Here is a 25413-nt window from a genome sequence, read left to right as displayed (position 1 = left end):
AGCTGCTAACAGCACCGACATCTGAAACGTGACACGGGTTTGTGAAGACAGTGTACTCTATATGCTGATATCTTATCTAAACCTGAAAAGGGTGTGGTGTAGAGGTAGACAAGTCGCATAACATTGAAATACTCAAATAAAGTACAATTACCTGAAAACTGTATTTCGGCACAGTGCTTCAGTAAACGTACCGCCAATGAATCCTATCTACTTTTCTCTCTGAGGCGGTGAGCACAACCAGAACTGTTTTCAAGCAGGAAATATTTCAAAGTATTGGATTTCAGCCACAGCATAGAGCAGCACAGGATGTTCTGGCCGCTCTAGCAGAAGTCTGAACCGGACCTTGAGGGTTTAGAAGTGCCGGTTTTTTTCTTCCCTAATTCCGACAGATGTTATTAGCTGAAGCGGCTTCGGGGGGGGAGACAGGGACACGGACTCTCATAACTCATCGCTCTCAATGACACAAGTCAGTGAATCACGACTGAGTGCACCGGGTTGTCCTATAGCTCCTTGAGCGGCTGAAGTCACAAATTGTATAGAGCGTGCATTGCACGCTTTGTGTTTGCATTTCCCGCAGCGATGACAAAAGAGACAAAGCTTTCAAGAATCGTGTTCTCCAGTTAAAATGGCATCTTTGCATTACACTCTATCAGCTATCTTACAATAGTAGTTGGGAGATTATTCTGTATGTGAAATAAATAAAAGGGAAAATGATGAAAGTCCAATCATATTTATGGGTGTGGAGAGGATAAAGTCTATCCTTAACTATTATATATAAGAGATCATTTTTATTGATCGGTGTTAGCCTTGATATAAAAAAAAGGGATGAAGCTGGATAACGGCTCAAACATTCGGCTCTGGGAACAAAGTGTACATCTGCAGCAGCCGCCTTCCCATTTTCTTTCGGCTGTAAAATACGAATCTCAAGAGATGCATGAATGAAACCATACAGAGGGACGGCTGTGTTATAGATGCTGCTGCTGCTGCTGCTGTTGTGCTCGCACTGTACGTCATTAAAGATGCATTTCAAGCTTTGACACAGGTGGCAATATCTTTTTACACCTGCAGGTCAGCTGCCAGCACCATGAATAAGCAACACAAGACATCTCTTGATGTCCTAAAAAAAAAAAAAGGCCCAAATAGAGAAGTTGTTGTTAAAGTTATCTGTGGGAGCTTCAGAGGCTTTCAAGTGGTCCTCAGGTAAAAATATTGATCTGCTGATTCGGCCCTTTCCCATGGAACAAAGGTTGCACTAAAATCTGAGACAATGTCAGGATTCTGGGTTTAGCAGTCAGGAGAGACGGGTTCAGGTCAAACAGGACAACGTGTATGAAATGTCTTATCAACAGATGAATAACTTGATCTGCAGGAGTGCCACAGTCTCATACCAATCATCTTCCTCCTCCACCTCCAACATACCTCTCATTGGATTCTGGATCCACAAGATGCCCCCGATAAGGTGAGGGGACTGGCCGAGCATCCCGTGTCACTGCCGGTCACTTTTCGCACCTCTGTACCGTGCGTGAGCGAGCGCCTCACCGCCTTCCTACCTATACACCGCCTTAACCGTTTTCCCGACAATCACGGGGAGAAGCGGGTGACTTCCCCGGTCCACATGTCACACCACCTGCTGCCAGATGAGCAGCCCCAACCGGAGACCGGTGTTAATGATATATGGATATCATCTACAAGATAAATTCTCAGAAAGAAAATTTAAAAAAAAAAGAGTCCCTGATGTTAATTTCGGAGGCACTGCGGGGCTCCGGAGAACACAGACAGAGAGAGAGAGTGTGCACGGTGTGCACGGCGCGCCCGGACACGATTATGCAAGAGAAGTGGACGCTCCACGGTCGCAGACCTGTTAACCAGTGCATGCGAGCCTGTGTGACCGTGTGCATCACAGTGAATACCAAGCGGTGCATCGTTTCAACAGTGCAGTGTGACAACAACAACAGTAGAAGATGACCGGGACGTAATGCGGAGCGAGCAGAGGCTGCAACATCACAGGTTGTCACAGGTGAACCCGACTGCGTTCGGGCTGTAAGCCGTGCACACACCTGCTATCATCACGGCAACTCCAACTAATGTCTGGGATCTGTAACAAAACACAACACAGAAACGGAAGTGCCGTCGCGCGAGGCGAGGCGCGGCGCCTTACCTTCGACGGCCATAGCGCTACTCCTCAGATGTGAGCATCACTCGCGAGGGGAGCAGGCGAAAATGTAAAAGTCAAACGCTGCCTCTCGCATCGCACCTTGCTCGGCGTGTTGTCACTTGGCTGCGGGCGAGCCTGAGCGCACAGCTGCTGCCGCGCCTCAAAGGATGCCGGGAAGTGTAGGCTCAGCGCTTTCTGGGGATACGGGCGGAAAGAGTTTCGTCAGAATATGCAGAGAAGGCAGTTTGAAGGCACCTCACTCTCCCTCTCCCTCTGTGTGTGTGTGTGTTTGTGTGTGTGTGTGTGTTTGCACGTGCGAGCACGCTCAAGGCTCATGGAAATTCACCAAGCACATAAATATTCCTATAAGTAGCGCACAGGGATGGCAAAAAGAATACTTTACTGAAGTAAAAGTAACATTCCCCATTGACCAAATGTTTTACTAAAAGTGTGACTTCTGATCCCTACTGGTTACCTTTTTAGACAAGACATTTAGTCTGTAAAATACAGTGCTAAACATCACACCATGGAGCCTGAATGTCCAAACCAATAGTATAGTCCTTTTTCTAAAGAGGTCACTTTGCAGCCTCTGCACGCAACGGATTATCAATCATACAACCATCCTCCTCAGTGTAGCCTGACGAGACTTATTTAGAAAAGAAGAAGACAATTAAACAAAGATGACTGACAATAACTAAAAAGTCAGTGTGTGCAACATATTAAGCCACATAAATTGAATAGCCTGGATAGCAGAGGAAATGTAAAGTGTGGGGGGCTTCCCCACTTTCCCCTCTGCACCCTGACACGGACGACACCCAACTCTGCCTTCATTTAGATCTCAACCTACAGACCTTTAAGGTTTTATGATTGCATGGTTGTGACGCTTGTGGTGTTAAAAGCTGTCCACTGAAATATGAACACCTGGCACTACTGAAAACTGCCTTTGTGGAAGTTCTTTCTTATACAGTAGGTGTCTCCAGGACCACATTTTGCCATGATGGCTCACACACGGACTCACAAGGCGAAATCCACTCGCTCTAGTCTCTCCCTGTCCCACTATAACCAGTCCACTTACTGCCGGGAGTGGCGTGGTGATAAATTAAGGCAGATGCATCTTTGTTTCTTATTATATTTAGTACAATGATGCTAGCATCTAATGACACTATTATTTATTATATTGCTTAATTAATAAATTGCAACAAAACTGCACACACACATACACACATGGTAACTATCAAGAGAAATTAGAAAAGTTTTCATTTGACTTTTGCGCATGGACACAGATGTGATGGTCATCAAGCACTTTCTCCAAGCGATAAACAGAAAGTAGCTTTACAACGGCTGTGTCCGAATGGGCATACCATAATTATCAAGTCTTCAAACTGGCAGCACCACTAAAGACCGTAAATCCTCTCTGGTATGCCGATTGAACTACACACTTTCAAGATGACTCACCTCCTCTGTGTGTCAATTGAACAAGCAACTTCTCTTCCTTGTCTGTAAACCTTCTTTAACGTGTGATATCATTGTGACCCGCCTGTGTGATGTCGCTGACACAAAGCCAGTGTACCCAGGTCATGAGGTCATTGCATTGAAAGTGAGCACAAGCAGGAAGCATGTGTACCATCTAGGAGTAAGACACGGGTAGAATATCTCCAGAGGAAGTCACGGACGGATAAACAGACAGCATCCTCACCTAACTGCGTCATGGTTTTTGATTGCGACATTTCTATTACTGATACCCTGCAGCGATAAACGGATAATGTAGGTCATAGTACGAGGAAGTCTGAATGTTGTTTCCAGCACATATTTCTTCTGTGTGGTGCGGAACAGGCGTGTCCGTCGGTATGCAAACCCACAGCATGTTCTTGTTCTTTTGTTTTAAGGTCTGCTCAGCTTGTCTGAGCGGTTTGTCTGTCTTTATTTGATAACCATCACGTACCGTAAGTGTGTGTGTGTGTGTATGTGCGTGTGTGTGTGTGCTTCATTTTCATTCTTGTGGTAATGGGTTTTTTGAAGAGGGAAATATCATGAGTCATGAGTTCAAGCAGACTAAAAATAGAGACAAAGTGAAAAATTAAGAGAATATTATACTTTTGGGAATAAATGGCAATTGTTAAAGAAGTTTAACTATACTGACCAATTTGTGTTAAAGGTAGTATTTGTTGAGGACCACAATGGAGGAAAGGTGTTCTTGTCTACAGACAGTGAGCCCTGAGACCTCCTGTCATCCCTAATATCAAACTAAAACATATATATATGTATCAAAAACGCAAAAAGAAAAGCTCCACATTGGAGTCCAGAAGGAATACAAATAGCTTAGTTTATCATAATGACTGGAAAGAGGGAAACAGCTAGCCTGGCTCTGTCCAAAGATTTAAAAAAATAATCCCACCTATCCGCACCTCTAAATCTCACTATGTTCTTTCTCGTTTGTTTAATTCGTACGCGAACAGAAATCTAAAAACTATGAGCTCAGATTTTACGAGGAGTCGTGTGCTTTAGGGGTAGAAATAGCTGCATGTAACTCCACATTAACTTTAACTTGTTGCCAGGCTAGCTCTTTCTCCCTGTCTCCAGTCTTTATGCTAAGCTAAGCAAAGCTAATCATCTCCTGGCTCCAATCAGGACACAGTGGTATCAATCTTCTCATTTAACCGTCTCTTTAAAGTTGTAGACTAACTTCTCGGACTGACCAATCGCTGACAGAAATGACAATTTGAGTCCGGATAAGATGAAGTGCGCTAGAATTGTACTACTTTCAAATCCTGTTCACTGCTGTCTGTAGGTCCACAGCTCATGAGAGATACAGTCTGGACACTTACAGTCGGCTAAAGCAGAGGCTGCATGAAGAGCAAAGACGGCAACATAAAGCATTCTGTGAAGAGAAAGAGGACAGTTAATCGACTCTGCATATACACCGCAATACACCTTCAACGGAAATAACAGTTTCTCTGTTCGACCACTTTTGTTTGCTTTATAATGATGTTCTGTATCTTTGGGATTAGTGGAAACCACAAATACATATAAAAAAAGTTTAATTTGTTTATTGAAAATGTATTCTTAACCAGAAAATAAACAAATAAATTCAAATTGTAATGTTTTTTTGTTGATACATGTAGTACATGATGAAAACAAACAGCCATGGACCGTAGTTGGAGTCTATTTAACGACTATAAACTGTCTTCAGGATGTTATTAGGTCCGTCACCTGTACAGTACGCTGTTACAGGTGAAAACAAATCTTGATAATCCAGCGTCCAAGACTCATCACATCACCGTGTCCTTTTCAGGTCAAATCAGAATATCATGATCGACGTAAGAATACTCCTATCCTGAAACAAAATGTCGGCACTAGCATGAGAAAGACATTTAAACGCCTGCACATGTAGAGGTACGCGGAGGAGGGAGAACATTTTTCATCACTAAATTGTGTGCAATTGTTTGAAGCGGCTATTTCATACTTTTAAATAACAAAGTACAGAAATTGTTAAACCTGCTGTTGGAGCTGCTCAGGCTCTTCCTGAACTTCCGGACATCGTTGTCAAAATGAATGTACATAGAAGGCAAAGGTTAAATCTGAAAGCTCTACACTTTGTAGGAGAGCTTGCATTCATCGCAACCATATTGTAAGGAGATGCCATTGCGTATAGCGACTTGTTGATATCCGGTATTTCCCCGGTTTCCTGTATAAGATGAGAGCTTTATTGCTTCTTAATGAGGGTGCAAGCATATACCTAAGATGTACACCATGGCTCAATATGTCATGCTTTCTGCTGAAATGGTTTAAAGAAACAAATAGCATCTTCGGTTTGCCTTATTTGTCAAACACAAATATCTGTTATCATTTATTTTCTGTATGAAAGATTCTACTAACACTCAATAACTGGATGTGGAAAAGAAAAGTTTTCCTTTTCTCCCCCAGACAGTCATGGCCACCCTTTACATGCATCATTACAGGCTCTGTCTAAAAGCCCACAAGATTTAAAAGTGCTGTGGTCTGCTCTGTTCCTCAGCATTGTGCCCGGTGCAGTATAATGACTGCTGAGCTGCAGGTATTCAGGCAATGAAACCCAATCCGTGTGTGAATTACTGTGCTGCACTACGCTGCTGGTTATTTGGTACATTAACACATAGGCTGGAAGTTTCTCATTTACATAAGCCATAAAGAAAGTGCAAAAGAGAATCAACTCTGAATGGAAACTTCAGCAGCCAAACGCTAGAGCATCAAAAGTTGAAGATTTCTCAAAACACGTCCTCGACGGCTGCGACTCACAAATCCACAAAACAGAAAGAATGAATCTTCAAATATCTAAAAAAGCCGCAAAATATTCTTTTGGATAATCCACACCGACTCATCCGCCGAGCTTTGGACTTTCCGTATTCTTTTCACATGGTTCTGCAAGTGTCCACTGAGTAGACCCAGGTCAGATTGACCCGGGTAGCTGTAAGAGGATTTCCAGTACAACTTTGACCCCGGGTGTTAGCGTCACACCAGCAGAGTGATGATCACTCCGTCATCCTGGCCTTGCCACAGCATCTCCCCTTCAAACGCCACCTTCCCGTGTTTCCTGGCTCTCATCAGAATCCCCACCACCTTATCGGAGATCCGAACATATCTGTCGAACAGCTGTCCGAATGTGACGCGGGTCCTTCCGTCCTGCCCCGGATCGGCCATGATCCTGATCACGTAGCACATGTCGGCTATCTCGCGGTGGATGTGTTGCTCGGCGCGTTTGGCCCGCTCCGCGGTTTTGGTGCCCTCCTTGGGGCGTCCGTAGCCCTCCTCGCCCTTTTGGAGGCGGAGGGACATGGAGTAATCGAGGTCGAAGTATTCGCTGAAGGGGTTCAGTTTCTGGTTAACGGTGTGCTCTGAGGCCCAGCTCTGCCAGCGGCTCTTGAGGTTTCCCACAGGGCTGTATTTCTTGGAGAGGGCGTTGATCTTGTTGGCATCCCCGGCTTCCTTTCTATACCTGGGAGGGAAGTCAGATTATATTACAAATGAATTAACACACTCAATTACTTTCACCCAGTAGTATGAAATACTGTTCCCTATTTCTTTGGAGCATGGGGCCAGGTGTTACACATTGCACATGAAAGGGTCAATGCAGACCTAATTGACAAGTTTCTGAATTAGGTGATCATGAGAGGTGGAAAACAAAGCAGACAAATTGAGTTTGTGAGGAGGCCAACATGAAAAGTTGTCTCAGTCATCGCAAAAAACATGCCGATGGCAGAGCCGGCACTTAGCAGTGCTAACAGTGCAAACAGCGTGGTAACAGTGATGGAGAACTGGAGGGTGGCTGCTACGCATATACATATATAAATATATATATAAATAAATACATATATATAAATATATACAAACAATATATATATTTAAAAATATATATATACATATATATATATATATATGTATATATATATTCTGTATATAAAGACACTTCATTCTCTGCTCAGGTAGACAATACTCCACTATATCTTTACTTAGCACATTGTTGTTTGCTGCTGTATTAGTGCTCTGGATATCGAATGTAGCAGATCACATTCAAGATGTATATGTGCTGTTTCATCTGACCTTTAAAGCATTTTAAAACCCATTCTGTTCGAAAAGAACTTCCTCTCTTTACTGGAAAAACAGACTGAAGCTCACTGATCGTACTCACGTTGGGGGTCTTTTAATCCTCACTGCTGACTCAGAGTCTCCTTCAGAGTCTTTCTGCTCTACTTCTTTCAAAGAGCTTGTCGCATGTTTTTGAGTGTCCTCTACGTCCAGTCTCTCCCCCTTTGCCTCAGGACGTCCGTTGCCGTCTTCATCACCACCACAGATGCGATCCTCTCCAGCCCCTCCTCCCTCCTTTCCAAGCTTCTGCTCCTTCTCTACCTGCTTCCAGCTTTTGGTCAGAGACGATACCATGTTGGAGCATTTTCTACGGCACGTAGGCGAGCATTTCTTCTGCAGGAGCCTGTCGATCTCCTCACCCGATGGCAGGGACTCCTTCTTGATCATCTCGGTTAGGAGCCCGATGCCAGCACTTCTCTCCTGAACCCCGCTGGTCACCGTCTTCACCACTTCCTTCACCTTAATGCGAGACGAGGGCTCAGCTGAGGTCTTGGCCTCCTCAGTCTTGGGTGCGTCTTTGGTCTCCTTGCGGGGCGTTACGGTTGTTCGAGTCTCTCCAGAACCGATTACATGATTTTGAGAAGCTCCTGTTGGCTGGATCTGAGCGAGAGGAGACTTCTTTGGGACCCATGTATTTGTCTGTTCCTCTGCTGGTCCTCCCAGCGTAAATGGAGCCCAGCCGCTGGGTTCACTGGCCTGCTTCTGCTCGTTCTCCTTCACCCACTGCTGCCAGCTGCCCGCCAGGCTGCACACCATGCTAATAGTGCGGAGCTTCTTTATGTTCTTGTTAGTGGATGGTTTCCTTTGGCCGGACTGGTTTTCAGACATAATTATGAATGTCAATCCAGGCACATTTAAACCCGCTAAACGATCTTCAGCTGTCAGATTAGCCTGAACATATCCATCTCCTCTCTTCTCAAATCGTTGTTGCTCTCCCTTTGCTGCTTCCCACACTCACGCTTATAGCTACTAAAATGGGAAGCGCAGAGCTCTAACATGACGGTGGAAAGAATTCGGGTCATCCAGGGCTACTGTCCTGATCGTCTTTCCCTGACACCGGTAACCCCTACGGACTCATGTTTCATCACAGAGCGCGGAGCTCGTAACTAGAGGTAAACAAGGCGGTAGACCACGGGGGTGCTAAGCTTCATCATGAAGTGCACCAATGCAAAGACCGTTAAAGACGTACCACTTGATATGTCACAGTAATACCTTGTGAACTCTCTAGCTCCACAAGATATCAAAGCTCTTCAAGCAAACTGCAAATATACAGTATGTAACCACTGTTTTCCAGCACATTATAAAAACACATCCACAGAAGTAGATGACCCTGTACACTGAGAGATAATGAACTGATCTTGTGTCCACATACTTTGCTTAAGGCTGTCTTACCCAGTGGTGGGGGAGGCCAGTAAAGTGTCTGGCCTCCCCCACCACTGGGTAAGACAGCCTTAAAGTGGGACGATCTAACTCTTGAAAAATGAAATAATGCAAACTTCCTCACACAAATGAAAAGCTGGACTCAAAAGCAATAACTCCCTTTCTCAATGTATTGTTGTTCTGGGTTTTTGCTGCTACACCTTTACTTAATCTGGTGTGACCACAAGCCTTTGGTGGCGTATGTTAGTTTGCAACCTCGAGATGGATGTTGTACAGACGTAGATCCGTTTTTGTGTGATTAGCATTTTTATTTGAACTATTCTACATCATTTTGGGTAGTTCTGATCTATAACAATGCATCATATATGGCTGTCAGATAAATATAATGAAGAAAAAGTATAAAGTGGCTTGAAATATAAATACTCAAGTGAATACTCAATTAAAGTACAAGTTCCTCATAGCTTGTACTGAAGTGCAATACTTGAGTAAAATGTACTTGAAGTTATGTTCCACCACGGGTCCTTCCTGTTGTCACCTAAATAACAAAATCAGTCTCCCATTCATTGTGTATGTAGCAGCTCCAGACTTGATGACATCGCAAGTCTGAGACTTACTTCGCTGGTGTCTGGCTTTGACTGAGAGTAGCTCATGTTCACAAATATTGATTGAACTTTCCTCAGCGATTGAAAGACCATATTGGAATTCTTAACTGAAGTATATACCGAAATAATCTCACACATTTCACTTCAAAATGTGGCGACATCTAGCGGCGAGGTTGCAGATTGCAACCAACTGAAACTTCTCCGGTGTGGCAAGTGTTTGGGAGAACTATGGTGGCATATCAATAAAATCAATTTCTGCCAATAGACAACCTTAAATGCTCCATTAAGAGTTTAATGAACACTATCAGAATCTATCAGATGCAGCCAAGACGTCAACAGAGGAGACACTTTATCTGAGGTGAGAAAAGAAAACGAGGAGCTTCTGACCAGGAAAGAACATGAGACCTGAGGGAGACGAGGACCTCCTGCTGACGCATGAAGGGGTTTTAATCTCGCCGTGCAGCTGGCAGTGATATCACCCACTCACTTAAGAGCGCAGAGAGCAGCATGCACCCTGACATTACCCACATCAAGACTTTATGCTTTGCTAAACTGATCCATGGAGGAGTGTTTAGTGCTGATGTAAGTGCTGTGTTTTATGTGAACTATTGTTGATGTAGTTTTGTGTGTGTTTGCAGAGTAGGGATATTCATAAATAGGACTTGGCACACACACACACACACACACACATGTACGCAGACGCGAAGTTGCAGCTGTTGGCTGTCTGTCACGGAGTGGAAGTGACTCACCGAGCATCAGCACAGGATGCCTCTTCAAAACCGAGTCGGCCTGATGATATATATGGTTTCTTCTCCGAGAGGAGGGTTAGTGCGCCTCCACGAGGACAAACGGGCTCATTGCTGTTTCAAGTCTGGAATGAAAATATGACATCTGGATGGAACTGCAACTGATCAAAGTATTTTATTCCATTTTATTTTTCCAATTCAATTCTATTTCTATAGCCTGGTATCAAAAATCACAAATTGGCCTCAGAGGGCTTTTTAATCTGTACAGCGAACAACATCCTCTGTCCTTGGACCCTCACATAAGAAACACACTGTATTATAGTGTGTATAGTATACAGCAGCTTAAACATCACACAATTCCATCAGCATCCTTTTGTCATTTTTAGTTACAATAAAAACTAGACACTCCTGCAAAAAATGGTGTTATCTGATGTGCTATAATAATTATAATAGTCACATTGAGGACACACAGTCCATCTGTCTCGTCCAAGACAGCCTTCAAACCCTGTTTCTTTTGTGGAGCACCACCTGGAGCTTTCCCTAAATTTACCATTTCTATGCATAGCAGGATATGTCCTCCGAGGCTGCATGTGTGTATTTTGATGTGACAGCAGATCTGCAGGGAATCTGGGACAATTTTGACGGCGGTGGAGGCATAAAGTCTGTTCCATCTCTTGGCAAAAGGAAATCATGTATCATTCCTCCCACACAATTAATGTGACAGCTGACAGAAATGGCAAAAAGTCAGATTGACTTTAAACGTGATAGATGTGAGGGTGGCAGTCTACCAGTAGAGGCTGCTATGATTTCATTGTTGAAGCACTGTAACTCTCCAAAAGGACACAAAGAGGTCTCTTCAGCTCACTGTTTTAATGTTTTTATTGAATAACTTCATTATAAACATGTACACCTTTCTACTGAATCAGCAACCACTTAGGCTGTATATTGAATGAGAGCACATGTGATTAACACTGTACACCACAGTTTAGCATATTAAACTGAAGAAAGTACTTTTATCCCAATATCTCACCCTGACAATATATTTGGCTGCCTTTGAAATTGGACTAGAGTGAAAATCAATCAATCAAAATGTATTTGTTTAAAACCTTTCATGCAGGTTAGTCCAGTGCAAAGTGCTTCACAGATGACAGAAAAAGCCGATAATAAGACGTTTGGACCGTGAAAAAAGTACAAAAAAGAAAAAGAAAATTCAGCAATTTGAGACCATTGCACGCGAGACAATAGAAATTGATGAAAATATAACAAATAGATTTTAAAGCCGTAATACAGTAATAGTAGTAAAACAGCATGAAATGAAAATCAAGATAAAACTACAAAAATAAATACGGAAAAATTGAATTGTACGATAAAATAAGTGCTGCTGAGAACAGCGCAAATACAATAAAATAACTGCTTTTTAAAATAACTACAATTTTACAGCATAAAAACAATAAAAGGAGTGAAAAAATGAAACCCTATTAAGTCAAAAGCCTGGCTGAACAGGTAGGTTCTCAGATCACGTTTAAAGATTTTAACATTCCCAGCAGCGCTCAGATCCTCAGGCTCAGAGCATAATAGCAAAAAGCTGACTCACCTAAAGGTGATACACTGACTAAAATGAGAAAACACAAAAATAACCAAATAACACTGGAACCATGGGTGCTAAAAGGGATGATTATGTCCATTCAAATGCTGTTAAACATCTGCTGATTTCTAGTCATGACAGCAGTGGAACAATGCCTTCAGGTGGTTGTCATTCTGTCTCAGCTTCTGAAAAGACATGGCGAGGCTGCAGGTGGATAGCCAGTGCATTTCCTGAATTAAAGTCTCCTCTGACCGGGTGGTCGACCCCACCGAATTTAGAGGACGTCCCAACTCTGGAGCGAATGCACCTGTGTCTCCTGCTTATCGACATCTGCTCTGCTGCTGCTGCTGCTGCTTTGTTTACCCTCCACTGCTCTGTCCTGACGTTGTTTTATTTGGCCCTCCTTATTGTTGCGCATTAATTGCGCAGGAATGTGCATCTGTGAGGGTCTCTGAAGCCGTGGCTCTGACCCCTGTGTGCGATGCCGATTCTTGTTGCACTCGGGATGATCTCGCACGTAATTGGAATCCTGTTGTTGCAGCGATCGGATCAACATCCCGGCACGTACGAGACATTCATAACTATCATCTAGATTGCAGCGGTAGCCCGGCTTATTTGTAACATCAGTAAATGAAACAGCTGCAACCAGGATTCAGAGGATGTTCTCCCCCTTCTCGTCTGCGCGGTTTGATGGATTTAATGTCTCTTCATTTCCGGGGCTAATCAACAATAACATCTTTAACGGTCAAACACATGGCTCTTGACAAATCATCTGAAATAAGTACAGTTGTGATCCAACTCGGGGAATCTTGCCTTTCCACAGCGCTGACCTCAACGAACTAGGCCAGCCGCACAAATCTGTCCTGGCCCAGGAAAAGTAAACCACTACGTAGTCCACTAATACTTCCTTCCGAAGGGGCTGAATGTTATTGTTTGGCTGTGCCACTTGGCCCTGACAAATAAAGATGGGAAGGACAGTAAATTAAAGCGAGCTCAATACAAGGGGTCAGCGAGGGACGGCCAGGAAGCTGAGAGGAAAACCTTGTCAACCTCGTCATCCTGTCGGGGCCCCCTGCAGAGGGCCCCGACAGGATGACGGAGAGCACTGCTGGAGCCAGACGAAGTCATTAGAGGCTGGTTGGGATTTATGTGACAGCCTTCACGACAATGTTTTACATGATGAAGAGGACGGAGGCAGACGAGGAGGGAGTAGGACAGAAGATAAAACGGGAGCTCTTTGGAGAAGCAAGTGTTTACAGATGTAGAGGCTCTAAATGGCAATGTTTTCTGTTAAAGATGTCGTTCTGTGTCGCTCATAGCTGGCTTTAAATAGCATTAAGAGCGGCTCTGTGGGGCTGTGCATGGGCGCAGTGGTGCTTTGAGCTAAATGCTAACTTCAGCATGCTAACATCCTCACGATGACAACGCTAACATGCTAATGTTGAGAAGGTAAAAGGTTTACCACGCTCAACATTTTAGTTTAGCCTGTTAGCATGCTAATATTTGCTAATCATCAGTGGTATTTTCCATTCGGTAGACTGTTGAGCTGTTTAGCTGTTAAGCATTACTTTTCAAAAATTAAACTTCAAATCTTTATCTATTTTTCAGCACTGTCGCTAATGAAATTTTAAATGTGTATTGGTTAGTCCCAGGCCATATGATTTATTTTTTACAAGGTTTCTAAATAGATGATGGTTCATGTTTTTAGTATTTAGCATAGCATTAGCAAACACATCAAATGTAGCCACATGACCACAATGCTGACATCATGAGAACACTTCCTCGTGGTTTACCAAAACTACCTTAAAAAAGAAACATACCAACATATTAGAAATAATTAAGGTAACAGGTCTTGTACCTTGAGATTGACGTTCTCAGTCATACTTACAATATGTTCAAAAATACAAAAAATAGAGTGAGACAACTTACTTTTGGTTTCCCCATGGCCTTCAAAAGACTCAAATGATGCTACTTCCGGTTGATCATGTGACTTGTGGAATGTCCCAATTAGAGGGGTGTGTGTGTGTGTGTGTGTGCGTGTGTGTGTGTGTGTGTGTGGGGGGGGGGGTTGATCAACAGGACTGAGTAACAACTGAGGACATGACTAAAATGTTGTTTTCAACTAACATATAATGGTATGGCTGGTAAGTCACAAAATAAAATGTAAAAAATAAGATTCTAATCATAATGTTTCATGGTGAAGAAAACATTCATTTGCACACTTTACTTGAAAATACAATATTTGAGTCAGTTTTCCACTTCTGAAATGAAAGGTCAGTGAATATTGCAGCTTTGCCTGATGAGAAATGTTAAACTATCATGAGACTTAAAACTATCGTAGTTTGAACTACATTTTCATACAAGAGTCACAACCACAAGAACAAAAAGGAGTAAATGTGTACATTTTTTAAATGCCTTTTAAACAAGACGACGTAGCTGCGATGTGTTGAACTGGGGTATGTGTCCATAAGTTCATCAGTTTGACAATTTTTGTAATAGCCTACTATTACAAAAATTAAATGACAGTACTGGGAGCCTGTTCATACTCCACATAAAACTAGTTAGGGCCATAAGCTAAGCTAATTAGATAAATAACTGGGCTTTACGGTGCAAAGCTATATCTAATATGCAAACTCTCTTCAAACGAGAGGTGAGCGGCAGAAAAGAGGACGGCATTCATCAACTTCATAGCCTCCGTCAAGCGTGATTGGCTGCAAAGAGGTCACATGAGAAAAGATGCATAAACACAGAGGTGGGATCCATCCAGAAATTAATTAAAATGAGAGCGGGCAGACTAAAATCAACAACGCAGCGACACAAAACGGTCAAATTATCGTTTATTATGGCACTTTTTGGCATCATTGATCATGAGTTGTGGGAAAATGAGGACAACTTTGGTCGCTTTCCAAAGCCCGGTGATTCGCATGCTGCACCACTGTATTTCAGAGATATTAAACGTGTTCGCAAAACATCTGGCCTATTTGCTTTGACACATGGTCTCGTTACCAGAGATCTTATAAAAACATGTTGCTTTTGGCTCGCATGGCGTCAGTCAGCAATCGCACTTCATTACTTGTGACCGCAGCAGCCTCTGGAGCAATAATTGGCCACACACTTCTCACTCGTTACATGGAGCTTCACAATGTTACCAACACCGAGCTCTGGAATCAAACCCCCCCAAAAATAGGATCTGCTGCGCGTTCGTTCTTCCACCGGTTCTGCATCCAACTTGTCATGCTTTCTGACGTCCATACTGGTTTCCCATGTTTGTCTGTTTTTTTTGTGAACTTTCCAACATGTCACAGGAATAGAAAAAAACTAAAACTGTGCTAATTTATGAATTACACAAACAGGCAAATGCTCTTGAGCTTCATCTTCCCATGATGTCTTACGATGATTTATAGTCTCTCTGGGGTCCGTATTAGCTGATTCGGCCTTTACTAACATCAGAAAGAGAAAGACCCTTCTCAGCTCTTTTCATCCAGCTAAGAAGCCTTCACGCTATTATCACTTTGAATAGCTCCTGCCGGGACCTGCAGCCTGTCTCTCTGCTTCACACCCTCTGTGTACACCGAGTGTCATTCTCTCTCCCACAGGCCATCAATCACATCCAGCTCCTTTTGAGTTTTTCTAGTCCCTCACCTCAACTCAGGTTTACATTCTTATTCCACTCTATTTATTTTGCTAAACCGCAGGAGTTTGTACTCAAACCAGCATTGTTCCACCCAACATGGCTTTTCTCCTCACAGTTGGGCAGAATATCTCTTACTTTGAAGTAAGAGTATTCTTGGGATAAAACTCAAGGAACTTGCAGATGAAAGTTGGTCTTCGCTCGTCTCGAGAAATCGGACACCAGATAACTCCTTGCAGAAGATTTGGAAATCTATAAAATACATTAACTTGACATGGATAATGTATCGCTCAGCACATATGAAGAAAAGCTATGATTCTTTCAGTATGTAACTTACAGCAACGCCAAGTCCTAATAGTTGTGCAGAGACCACACAGTTGGTTTGCGATTAAAGAGTCTGCTGCAGTGAAAGGGAGTTGCACACATTGATGTCGACTTCGATATAATGACTCAAGGGTGACTGGCGTCCGATGAAATTATAAGTTCATTCTCAAGTGCCCTTTTAGTTTTTTAGTATGTTTGCTTTATCGGCGGTCAATATCTGTGCCAGTTATGCGGCTGAGCCGATGATTTCTTTAGTTGCTGGCGCTGCCGATGGCCCCGCAACATGAAAAACATTTAAGACCAGAGGCGTTAATTTAAACACAGGCAACATGACGTCACTGTCACCAGAGAGCCGAAACGTGGGGCTTTCTTCTTCCCTCACAAGGCTGTGCAACTCACAGCTAAAGTTTGAAGAAGTTGGCATTTAAAGTCTGTAACAGTGTCAGAAAAACACAACAAATTCAATGACAGCAAATCGGAAAAAAAGATGAGATACCAAAAACAAGAACCACAATACCAAGGAAACTAAATTCAAAAAAGCAGCACTGATTCACACCACGTTAGCTGAATGGTAAGAAAACCTAGTTATTCTGTTGAATTATTCAGAGATAATTAACCTGACTGCTAGCTTTGTTAACACACCGTTTAAATGAGCTACTTTGGCATTGGATCATAGACTGTATTGGTTTGTGGACTGCGGTTTAGAAGCCTCAAGTTTGGTATTTTGGCCATCGCCATCTTGGCTTTTGGAGCCAGTTCCAGTTCCCAGTGCTATTTAGGCGACAACCTCTGGTTCTGAAGAGCGAAGCCGATATGGAAGTGTCTTAAACTTGCATTCTTTTCTAATGGCCATCAGGGGGCGACTCCTGTCTGTTTGCATAGAAGTCTATGAGAAAATGATTCAACTTCTCACTTGATGTATTACCTCAGTAAACATTGTGAACATGAGTTTATGGTCTCAATCGCTAGTTTCAAGTCTTCTTCAAAACAGCATGATGTTCATTAAGTAAATTATGGTCCACTTAGAGTCAAATAGACCATAAAGGGGAGTATGCTAAAGGTCGTGGCTACCTTGAGATTGACAGTTCGCTACCAGAGCAGTATACGGCGTCCAAATATGGTCACTTCCATACACTGGTTGGCGACGGCTGTTATCCAAGATGGCGACATCCAAAACACCAAACTATTGGCTTCAAAACGTCAGTCCAGAAACCAATGGGTGACGTCGTGACGACTACGTCCACTTCTTCTATACAGTCTATGCTGCTATGTAACGATATGACTTCAACGAGCACTAGGGCAACACTTCAGCAGCGACTCGCCAACAATAGTTGGGCGTTTTGTTGGCTTTTTGTTGCTCGTATTATGAACACAGCATTAGCCGTCATAGCCATGGTATGCGGTTATTATATCTTGGCTATGAACCAATCAGATTGCTTGATTTAAGGGAACCAGTTAATAATCCCTATTTGATTACCTTGCTTATTTACATCTGACTTGATTTAAAACGAAATTACTTTAATTTGACTTATTTATTTGAATCCCTTATAATACATCGCGGCTCCACAATGAAAGAGGATTATATCATTAGCTGTCTTTCTCATCATTTTGTGGCGCACTCTGCTTACAACAAGGGTTTTTCTGCTTAAATCCAACAATCTCAGTTGTAATATAACAAGGGTTTGTGATGGTGTAAATCTATTTGTACTGGATTAATAATACTAGAAGGAGCCCATTCTAAAGGCATTTTATGATTAAATCTGATATGAAGCGAAGGGCTACAGACATTTGCTCTATTTTTACTTCCACTTCCTTTCTCGACGTATCCTCAATGTTTTTATTCATTTCCATGTGAGCAGGTGGTCTCTTCAGGGGATTCAGTGGCCCCCGAGTGTTCATACTGCAGGTACTGTGCTCTGTCGTATCTGATTTGGTTGAGGTCCAACGCTGTCCGTCTGCATGCGGATCAGACCCTCAGGGAGTCCCATCGCCTCGCCAGCGCTCAGCTCTTCCTCGGTTAACAGGAAAGGATCCGCTTTCAGTGGATCCGCCTGGCTGTGGATGTAAGGAGCTGGCGATGTGTGTGCGTGTGTGTGTGTGTGTGTGTGGAGATGACAAGCAAAACACCACTTTGCTTTGACACCTGAACGTCCACAGAGACAAAACTTCCACCAGTTTCAGAAGTGGTTCTCGGTACCTCCTGTCCTCACTCCAACAAAGGACAGAGCTTAGGACCCACATAGGTGTTTGCCAGCGTGTGCGGACTCTCTTCACACCCCACTGCTCCGGACTCTGTATAGAACACATTCCAGCGAGGGTGTCGGGTCAGTGCGGGCGCCGAAGGACACTCGGTGCTTTTGCAGGCTGCAGTAATTTGTTTAACCTCTGATTAGGCCCAGGAATGTCAACTATGAGGACACTACGGGTCCCGACAGCATCGTTTGACACTTCGGCAATCTGTCATTGCCGCTAGCGAGCAAAGCGGGCGGGTCACCACTCAAGACAAAGGCCACTCCGCTGCCTGGCCAGAGAGGGAGTTTAACGTCTGAACCATCTGGTTTGGGCGGAAAAGAAAGCATGTCTGTGTATCTGCGTTATTTATCTTGTGTCTTTCTGTGCGATAAGCTCGCTTTGCATGACATACAGTGTAGCATTTGTATCAGAAGATTTAACCTGATGTTGGAGGTATTATCATGAAAGGAAGCTTTTTTTTACATTAAACATGTCTGCTTAAAGAAAGACGTAATGAAGGGCAATGTTTTGGAACCAAATTGATGTCTATCATCACATCAATTTGGCACACAAAGTATAGCCTGAACGCAGAATGAAAACATTTCCTCTTTTATTTAATCTAGCAACACAACACTGACCACATGTTACAAAAAGATGTTTAAATAAATCTGCAAAATCTGGAATGGAATGAGGTAAAAGCAGAGTTATCAAAGGCACATTTCTCCAGGGTTATTATCTTAACTTCTATGTTTTATGCTCAACTTCAAAACACCATTGTACTTCTGTTGGAGGAAAAACAGAACAAAGAAAGAATAGCTTTCCTCAGGAGAGCTGCTCTACGCACACACACACATTCAATCATAAACTTTTAGTACGTTAATAAACATGTCAATTGTAGTTTTATAAGTTGCAGATATGCTTTATCTTCTCGCCACATGTACATTTATTAATATCCCACAGTAGATTCTGTTGTTACAAAGGAAGTTATGAAATATGCGTTCACACGGATCACTTGGTGGAATCATTAATTTCATGCTTCATATCCAACTCCAGGAGTTTCTTTTGCTTTTTTCCCCATAAAGCTACATTGATGAGAAACAGAAACTGGCTGGGTTCTTAGGCTGTCATGTTGATGTCTGTGAAAAACATGTTGCAACTCGTCTTAATGATCTTCTCTTTGTCTTAAGGTTAGAGGTTATGACCAGTCTTAAAGGGTAAGTTCAGTACTTTTCAACCTGGAAACGGGCTGCAATGTAATAGCCAGGGGCAACTTCTTACCGTCCACCAAACATCCACCAAATGTCCACTAAATGTTCAATAAACATGCTTGTTTTTGTCACTGACAGGCTCTGATTGTGTTGGTACCTTTCGCCTGATGCGGTTCGATTGGTTTTGTGACTTGTGGCTGGAAAATCACGCGAGTTGTAGAGAAGATTGCAGGTGTTGCTAGAGTTGTTGTGTTGAGTCTTAGACTGAATATAAAAAGTGGACGTAGTCATCATGACGTCACCCATTGGTTTGTGGATTTGTCGTTTTGAAGCCTTGAGTTTATCATTTTGGCCGTCGCCATATTTGTTTTTGGCCGTCGCCATATCGTTTTTTTGCAACCAGAAGTGACACGAGAGGGTGGAGTTCAACCGAGCTCTGAATAAGACTTTTCTAGGCGACCAAAAATGTTACAATCAACTTTCATGAAGTGAAAACACTCTGAAAGGGTTTAAGTTGTAAGACGAAAACACGGACAACGCTGTGGTAGCAACCTGTCAATCACTGTGTAGCCACGCCCTAAAGCATACCCTGCTTTATGGTCTATTTTACTCCAAATGGACCATAATGTACTAAATGAACATCATGGTGTATTGAAGAAGACTTAAAACTAGAGATTGAGACCATTGACTCATGTTTATAATGTTTGCTGAGGTAATAAATCAAGAGAGAAGTAGAGTCATTTTCTCATAGACTTCTATACAATCTGACTTGTTTTTGCAACCAGAGGAGTCGCCCCCTGGAGGCCATTAGAGAGAATACAAGTTTAAGGCACTTCCACATCAGCTTCACTTTTCAGACCCGGAGGTTGCGGCCTGGTTGGAGTACAGAAAGTGTAGCTTAGTGTTAGATAAACAACCATGACATTAAAACTCTTAAGATAATATCAACAACGTGGATGTGACACAAGATTTAACGAGTCTTCTCCGAGCTAAAAGACAGACCGCATCAAGCGAAAGGTTTAGAAAAAGGGGTTTATTTCTCTGTAGGGTCCTTTCCATCATGTTGTCAGACACTTACAACAACAATCTGAGCCTGTCAGTGGCAAAAACAAGCGCTTCTAGTGGACGGGCATTGACGGTGAGGAGTTGCCCCAAGCGATTACATTGCAGCCCGTTTAGTGGCTGCTGTCTGCAGCGTTCTCCCTCAATACTGGACCAATTTCAAAACAATGTTGTTCCTATTAGTCACAAAAACATGGAAAAAAGGGTTGAGAAATACTGAAATTACCCTTAAAGAGCTTTTATAATGCCCTTTAGAGTTAGAAATAAGATTCAGTAATATGAACTCTGACCTCATTCTGCTTAATATAAGCATTTACATCTTTGTAAATATGGACGGATCATGACGCGGTACATCATCATACACTGTTTATCGCTGTGTATTTGAAAAAATAAACATTACTTGTATATGCATTCGTGCATTCTCTTCCCCCATGTGCACACAGCTGTAATTGTTATACATCACTAATAACAGGAATCAGTATTAATGTCCTTCTTTTTCATATTCAGCAGAGGTAAGGTGATCACTCGCATGCTGAACCTTGGCAGGTACGAGTCGTTTCTCAGCCAACAACAAATGCAAATGCTTCTCAGTCCAGAATCTAACCCAATAAAAACCTCACATGTCGAACTCTAATAATAATCACACTGTCAAGGCAGCAAATACTCCAAGTGACCCTCGTAACTATTACCAGCTCATCACTTGAATGTTAAGGTCGCCTTAAATCTGTGCGTGTGTTACACTTGTAGTACAAAAGACAATTTCATCTCACTTTGGATATTGTATACAGTTGGGATAGCAAAAATAATACTAAAAAAACCCCCACAATATATAATACAATGGTAATATTTATAGGCTGCGTTCTGTCAGCAACATTTTAATAGAAAAGCATCATCTCCTTATAGCGTTCCAGATACGTTCTGTCCTGCAGTTGAAGAGTCAGTGCTGCTCTGTCATAGCTGCTTTCCATTCAGAAGAGTTCAAGTCCTCTATATTATTACAGCGCAGGTCACCCAGGATAATGGAAAAGTTGTGGTTTGACATCGTGCTTGAATCTTCACGAGCTGTTATAGCGGGCTCTTAATGTGCACACATTGCAAGTGTGGAGATAACACACACTGAACGCTTTTGTCCTTAAATAACGTCAAGTTTGTGAATCTTTCTGGGAACAGAAACAGTTCAGGGGAATCACCTCGTGCTCCGTCGTTCCTCCTCGTGGCCGAGGGGGGAGAGGTTACGAGGCAGCGCAGCAATAGCCGTCGCTCTGGAGAGGAAGCAGGTTGAATAAAAAAACAGATTCATCGGATGACTCCCGGGGGCCAGCGAAAATGAGATGAGACGAGAGGATGAAATAGGGAAGTTCAAAGTTCAAAGGACTAGGAGAAGTCCAGCGGGCGGATCATCATGACCGTGGCTCGTAGCGAGTAGCTGGGGCCCTTGAAGTAGTGCCACTTGATACCGTTCAACTTCCCTATGTGCTGTCCTTGGGTGAAGTACATGCCGTTAAGGTTGGACGGGCCACAGGCATCAAACCACCAACCTTTGAAGAGAATAAGGGAATATAAAAAATATTAGTTGCAAAGCGTCGATGCCTTTTAGCAGAAGAAACCAGGCTTTAAGTAAGGCGTTGATGAAGCCACTTCTATCAGACGTTTTTGTCCTTGGTAAAGGTTGACAGCTTCCCATGGCCTCTCGCACACGGGGCCATTACACTGCTATCTGCTCAATGTGTTACTGTCATTGGGTTCAATGGCATGCCGGTACCTGCTGCCGGACACTTTCGGTACCTCTTTCTATTTAAAGCAAAGGGTGCACGTGCACGAGCTCCAGTTTGACACCAGAGAGGTGAATGGCATGGGAAACTTTTATTCTACTCCCAAGGTGACACATTTTGTCCGGTGCTCAGAGGAAGGGTACACGTGCTTGGACTTAGAGGACGGTTATTTTATAATTTGACACACACACATTGGCTTCCTGTATCTTTCGGAATTCGCAGAGTTTGGAAGGGTCTGAATGGTTTAGCACCGCCAAACTTATATTTACTGTTTCTCCCTGAAGCAGTTAAGACTCAGAAGTAGGGAGATATCATGGACCAACCTGTCATAAATATCTACCACGTAACTTCTATAAATATATAAATATATCTATTCATTTTCTGAACTTAACATGTAATCCATCCAGTCAACACGCCGTCGCTGATACAGTCCGATATAGAACATAATGTGAGGCATGGCATGTGTCAGTCACGCAGGGACAAATGGCAGCTCCTCTCGTCTCTCCGGTCAGAGCTGAATACCGCTGCGGCCTGCAGTGTGACATTTCACGAGAGCTGTCAGTAATCAGGAGCAATGTTCTGCCCTTGTTGCTGGCGTGGATCGTGCAAGATATGAATTTCACATTGATTGCTGCTTCATCATGAGGCACGTACACAACATAAAAGGGAAACCGGTGGACACCTCCTTACATTTCCACAGCTGCTTACAATTTCAGTAGATGCCGGCGCCAGTGGGAACCGAATATGAACTTGCTCTGCTATAATTTCTTAAGATTTTTTGGGGGATAGTCCTCCAGCTGGGGAGCTCTTTCAGAGGAGCTACTGCACCTGCCATCTTAACGGATGGACCAAAGTTGTGCAAGGTTAAAGCTGCTATAGTTAATATTTATAAATGAATGATTGATTTAATTCTTTTTTGTAATGTTAAAGTGGTTGCTTGTGGTGACGAATCCACAGAGAAATTGTCCCCAAACTGTTCAGTTTCCCTCAGCTCCACAGGACATTTCAGTCTTTTAGCTCATGGTTTTGGTTTTAAAGCCTGGCAGGTTTCCTGAGCTTCCAGCCACAGCAGGCACAGCATGTAGGCTCTAAACTACAATAACAGCCTCCAGCTTTTATGCCTCCGTCAACCACTCATGTTGCAGTTTCACAACATTCATTTCTGTCCAAAATGTCACCACTTCATCATTTTATCCTGTTAGACATGTGTGTGTGAAATTGTCAAAATTAGCGTATGAATTCTCGCGTTATGGGCAAAAATGTGTTTGTGAGGTTGATCTCGGAATTCTAATCAGCTCATCCTTGAGTCTCGGTGGATTTTTGTGCCAAATTTGAGTTATAGCGTTCACGGGAATGCAGGTTCAACCCCCCAAAATAAAATAAAAGCCTCCTGTCACAGCTGTACAGGCATACTAATCCTCTGAACACTTCCTGCCCAACACTAAACATTAGACAGACAAAGTTAAAGACTAGCTTATAAACAGAGTGGAGCATTTAGCAGCTAAAGAGGAGATATTTCCCTCATGAGGTGGTGGAGACCAAAACAGAGCTAAAAGGTGAGTAATTATTGGACTTAAACTTACTAGACAGCTATCTGCTGAGTGTGTAAATAAGCAATACGTTTTGACATGTGTTGAGTTTACAGCTTGTTTCCGCTGCCCTTAAGTGGCCAAAAAAATATTAAAGCAGCTTTAAAAAGGAAACTGAACGTCTGCGAGCCGATTAATCACAGAAAAAGAGGCTGGGGTTCACACTACGTAGTTTACGACACCAGCCACGAATAGAATGAAAACATAGTTGAAATAGCCAGTAGAGAAGCTAGCAGTAATGTCCTGTAGTTGATACAAGGATGGGATGGGGTTTGGTGGTATCATCCTAAAGCGTGTTGTGCAACCTGCTGTTTTATTTTATTGAGGGAGTGTTTCTTTCTCCTCTTAAACGGCAGAAAACAGCGAACGTCTCCTGCTTGCCATCCCTCGCTCGTTGATAAAGTGCAGACCACACAACGGCCGACACGCCTATAAACATTTAGTGTGCACAGCAGCAATCTTTTGGGATTTACGACCAGTATCCTCTCTGGTTCCATGACAGATATCTTTACTGACTTGTAAAAACAGTGGAGATGTCCTCTTTTGAAAAAAAGAAAAGAAAAAAAAGTCTAGTGCAGTCTGTTCTCGTGATAGAGGGATCTCCCCTTACCTCCTACTGTCAGTACTTTCTCCATACTGCATGTTCTGGTGTTGTGTAAATATATACATTACAGCATGTGTACCCCCACTATATCGTCCTGCGTCTTCTTAACACGGCATGCTGCAGTCGTCCTCATAAATGTAGCAGAGAAGTATTTTCCTCTTGCATATTCCAGACACTTACATCACTTGATGTCAGCCCCGCTCTTATAAACGCAAGGGAATAAATCAAATGATATACTGTATATACGGACCAGCCTCAACCCAGCCTCTCCTCTGTGGCCTGGCCATAGGCAGGCCATGAATCAAGCAGAGCAGGGGTGTTGATTGGTGATCAGATGCCAGTTCCCTTTAACCCACTGCATTCACCATGACCTAAGAGGTAATGCTGATCTTAAATCTGCACTTAAAAAAAAAAAATGCTTGATTAGTACCAGGTCACGATTCCACAGCCGCAGAGCTGCCATGAGGTGACAGCGAGGGTCACCGGGCTCCACTTACACAGCAGGAGAAGCGGAGTCATGTTAAATCTCACTGACACTTGGTGCTGCGCCCAGGGATTTTTATAATGTGCCTGTTTCCAACCCACGGTGCAACTGGGAGGGGATGCGGAATATAGCCCTAATAGCAGATAGACGTATAAGTGGCCATGTTGGCCCATTGCACGTCTCGCAAGTGCAGGTTGCGATCATAACGACCCGAACTTATGACCAGGCAATGAACATTGTGGGGTTCGTCATGATGCCAATCAGAGAAAATTGCTTTTTGGAAGGATTACATCATGCCATTGATTTTCTTGTAAAAGCAATTCTGTACTGTCTCGCTGGTGCCATGGAGACACAAATGCTTATATGATCATAACCGCTTCATTACATCTTGGGCTTTTGTAGTTTAACCTAACGTTT

General features: G+C 43.0%; 3 protein-coding genes across 3 annotated transcripts in view; all 3 read right to left on the bottom strand.

Moving 5' to 3' along the window:
- Positions 1-2256, bottom strand: part of samd12 (sterile alpha motif domain containing 12) — a gene marked incomplete at its 3' end in the record, with an annotated part of 40833 nt that extends 38577 nt beyond the window's left edge. Inside the window, exon 1 of the mRNA XM_079176233.1 lies at positions 2159-2256. Within this exon, the coding sequence (XP_079032359.1) occupies positions 2159-2171 (13 nt within the window). The 5' untranslated portion in view covers positions 2172-2256. The remainder of the gene's footprint in view (positions 1-2158) is intronic.
- A 3013-nt stretch (positions 2257-5269) lies between these two features.
- On the bottom strand, positions 5270-8723 carry abrab (actin binding Rho activating protein b). The gene is made up of 2 exons (XM_079176329.1): positions 7821-8723; positions 5270-7127 (listed from the first exon to the last, which is right to left on the bottom strand). The coding sequence occupies exons 1-2, from the start codon at positions 8603-8605 to the stop codon at positions 6644-6646; spliced, it is 1269 nt and encodes a 422-aa protein (XP_079032455.1). The 5' UTR covers positions 8606-8723; the 3' UTR covers positions 5270-6643.
- An 11371-nt stretch (positions 8724-20094) lies between these two features.
- Positions 20095-25413, bottom strand: part of angpt1 (angiopoietin 1) — a 54536-nt gene continuing 49217 nt past the window's right edge. The window contains exon 9 of the mRNA XM_079175590.1: positions 20095-22085. Within this exon, the coding sequence (XP_079031716.1) occupies positions 21922-22085 (164 nt within the window). The 3' untranslated portion in view covers positions 20095-21921. The remainder of the gene's footprint in view (positions 22086-25413) is intronic.

The sequence above is a fragment of the Pholis gunnellus genome (genome assembly GCF_910591455.1).
Source record: "Pholis gunnellus genome assembly, chromosome: 16".
Classification (NCBI taxonomy): Eukaryota; Metazoa; Chordata; class Actinopteri; order Perciformes; family Pholidae; genus Pholis; species Pholis gunnellus.
This window is presented reverse-complemented; position numbering and strand designations above follow the sequence as displayed.

Excerpts from the sequence above, each read along its gene's own strand:
- abrab (XM_079176329.1), bottom strand. The coding sequence starts at position 8,605 with ATGTCTGAAAACCAGTCCGGCCAAAGGAAACCATCCACTAACAAGAAC. Across the intron at positions 7,128-7,820 it reads AGGATTAAAAGACCCCCAAC|GTATAGAAAGGAAGCCGGGG; the intron begins GTGAGTACGATC and ends CTTCCCTCCCAG.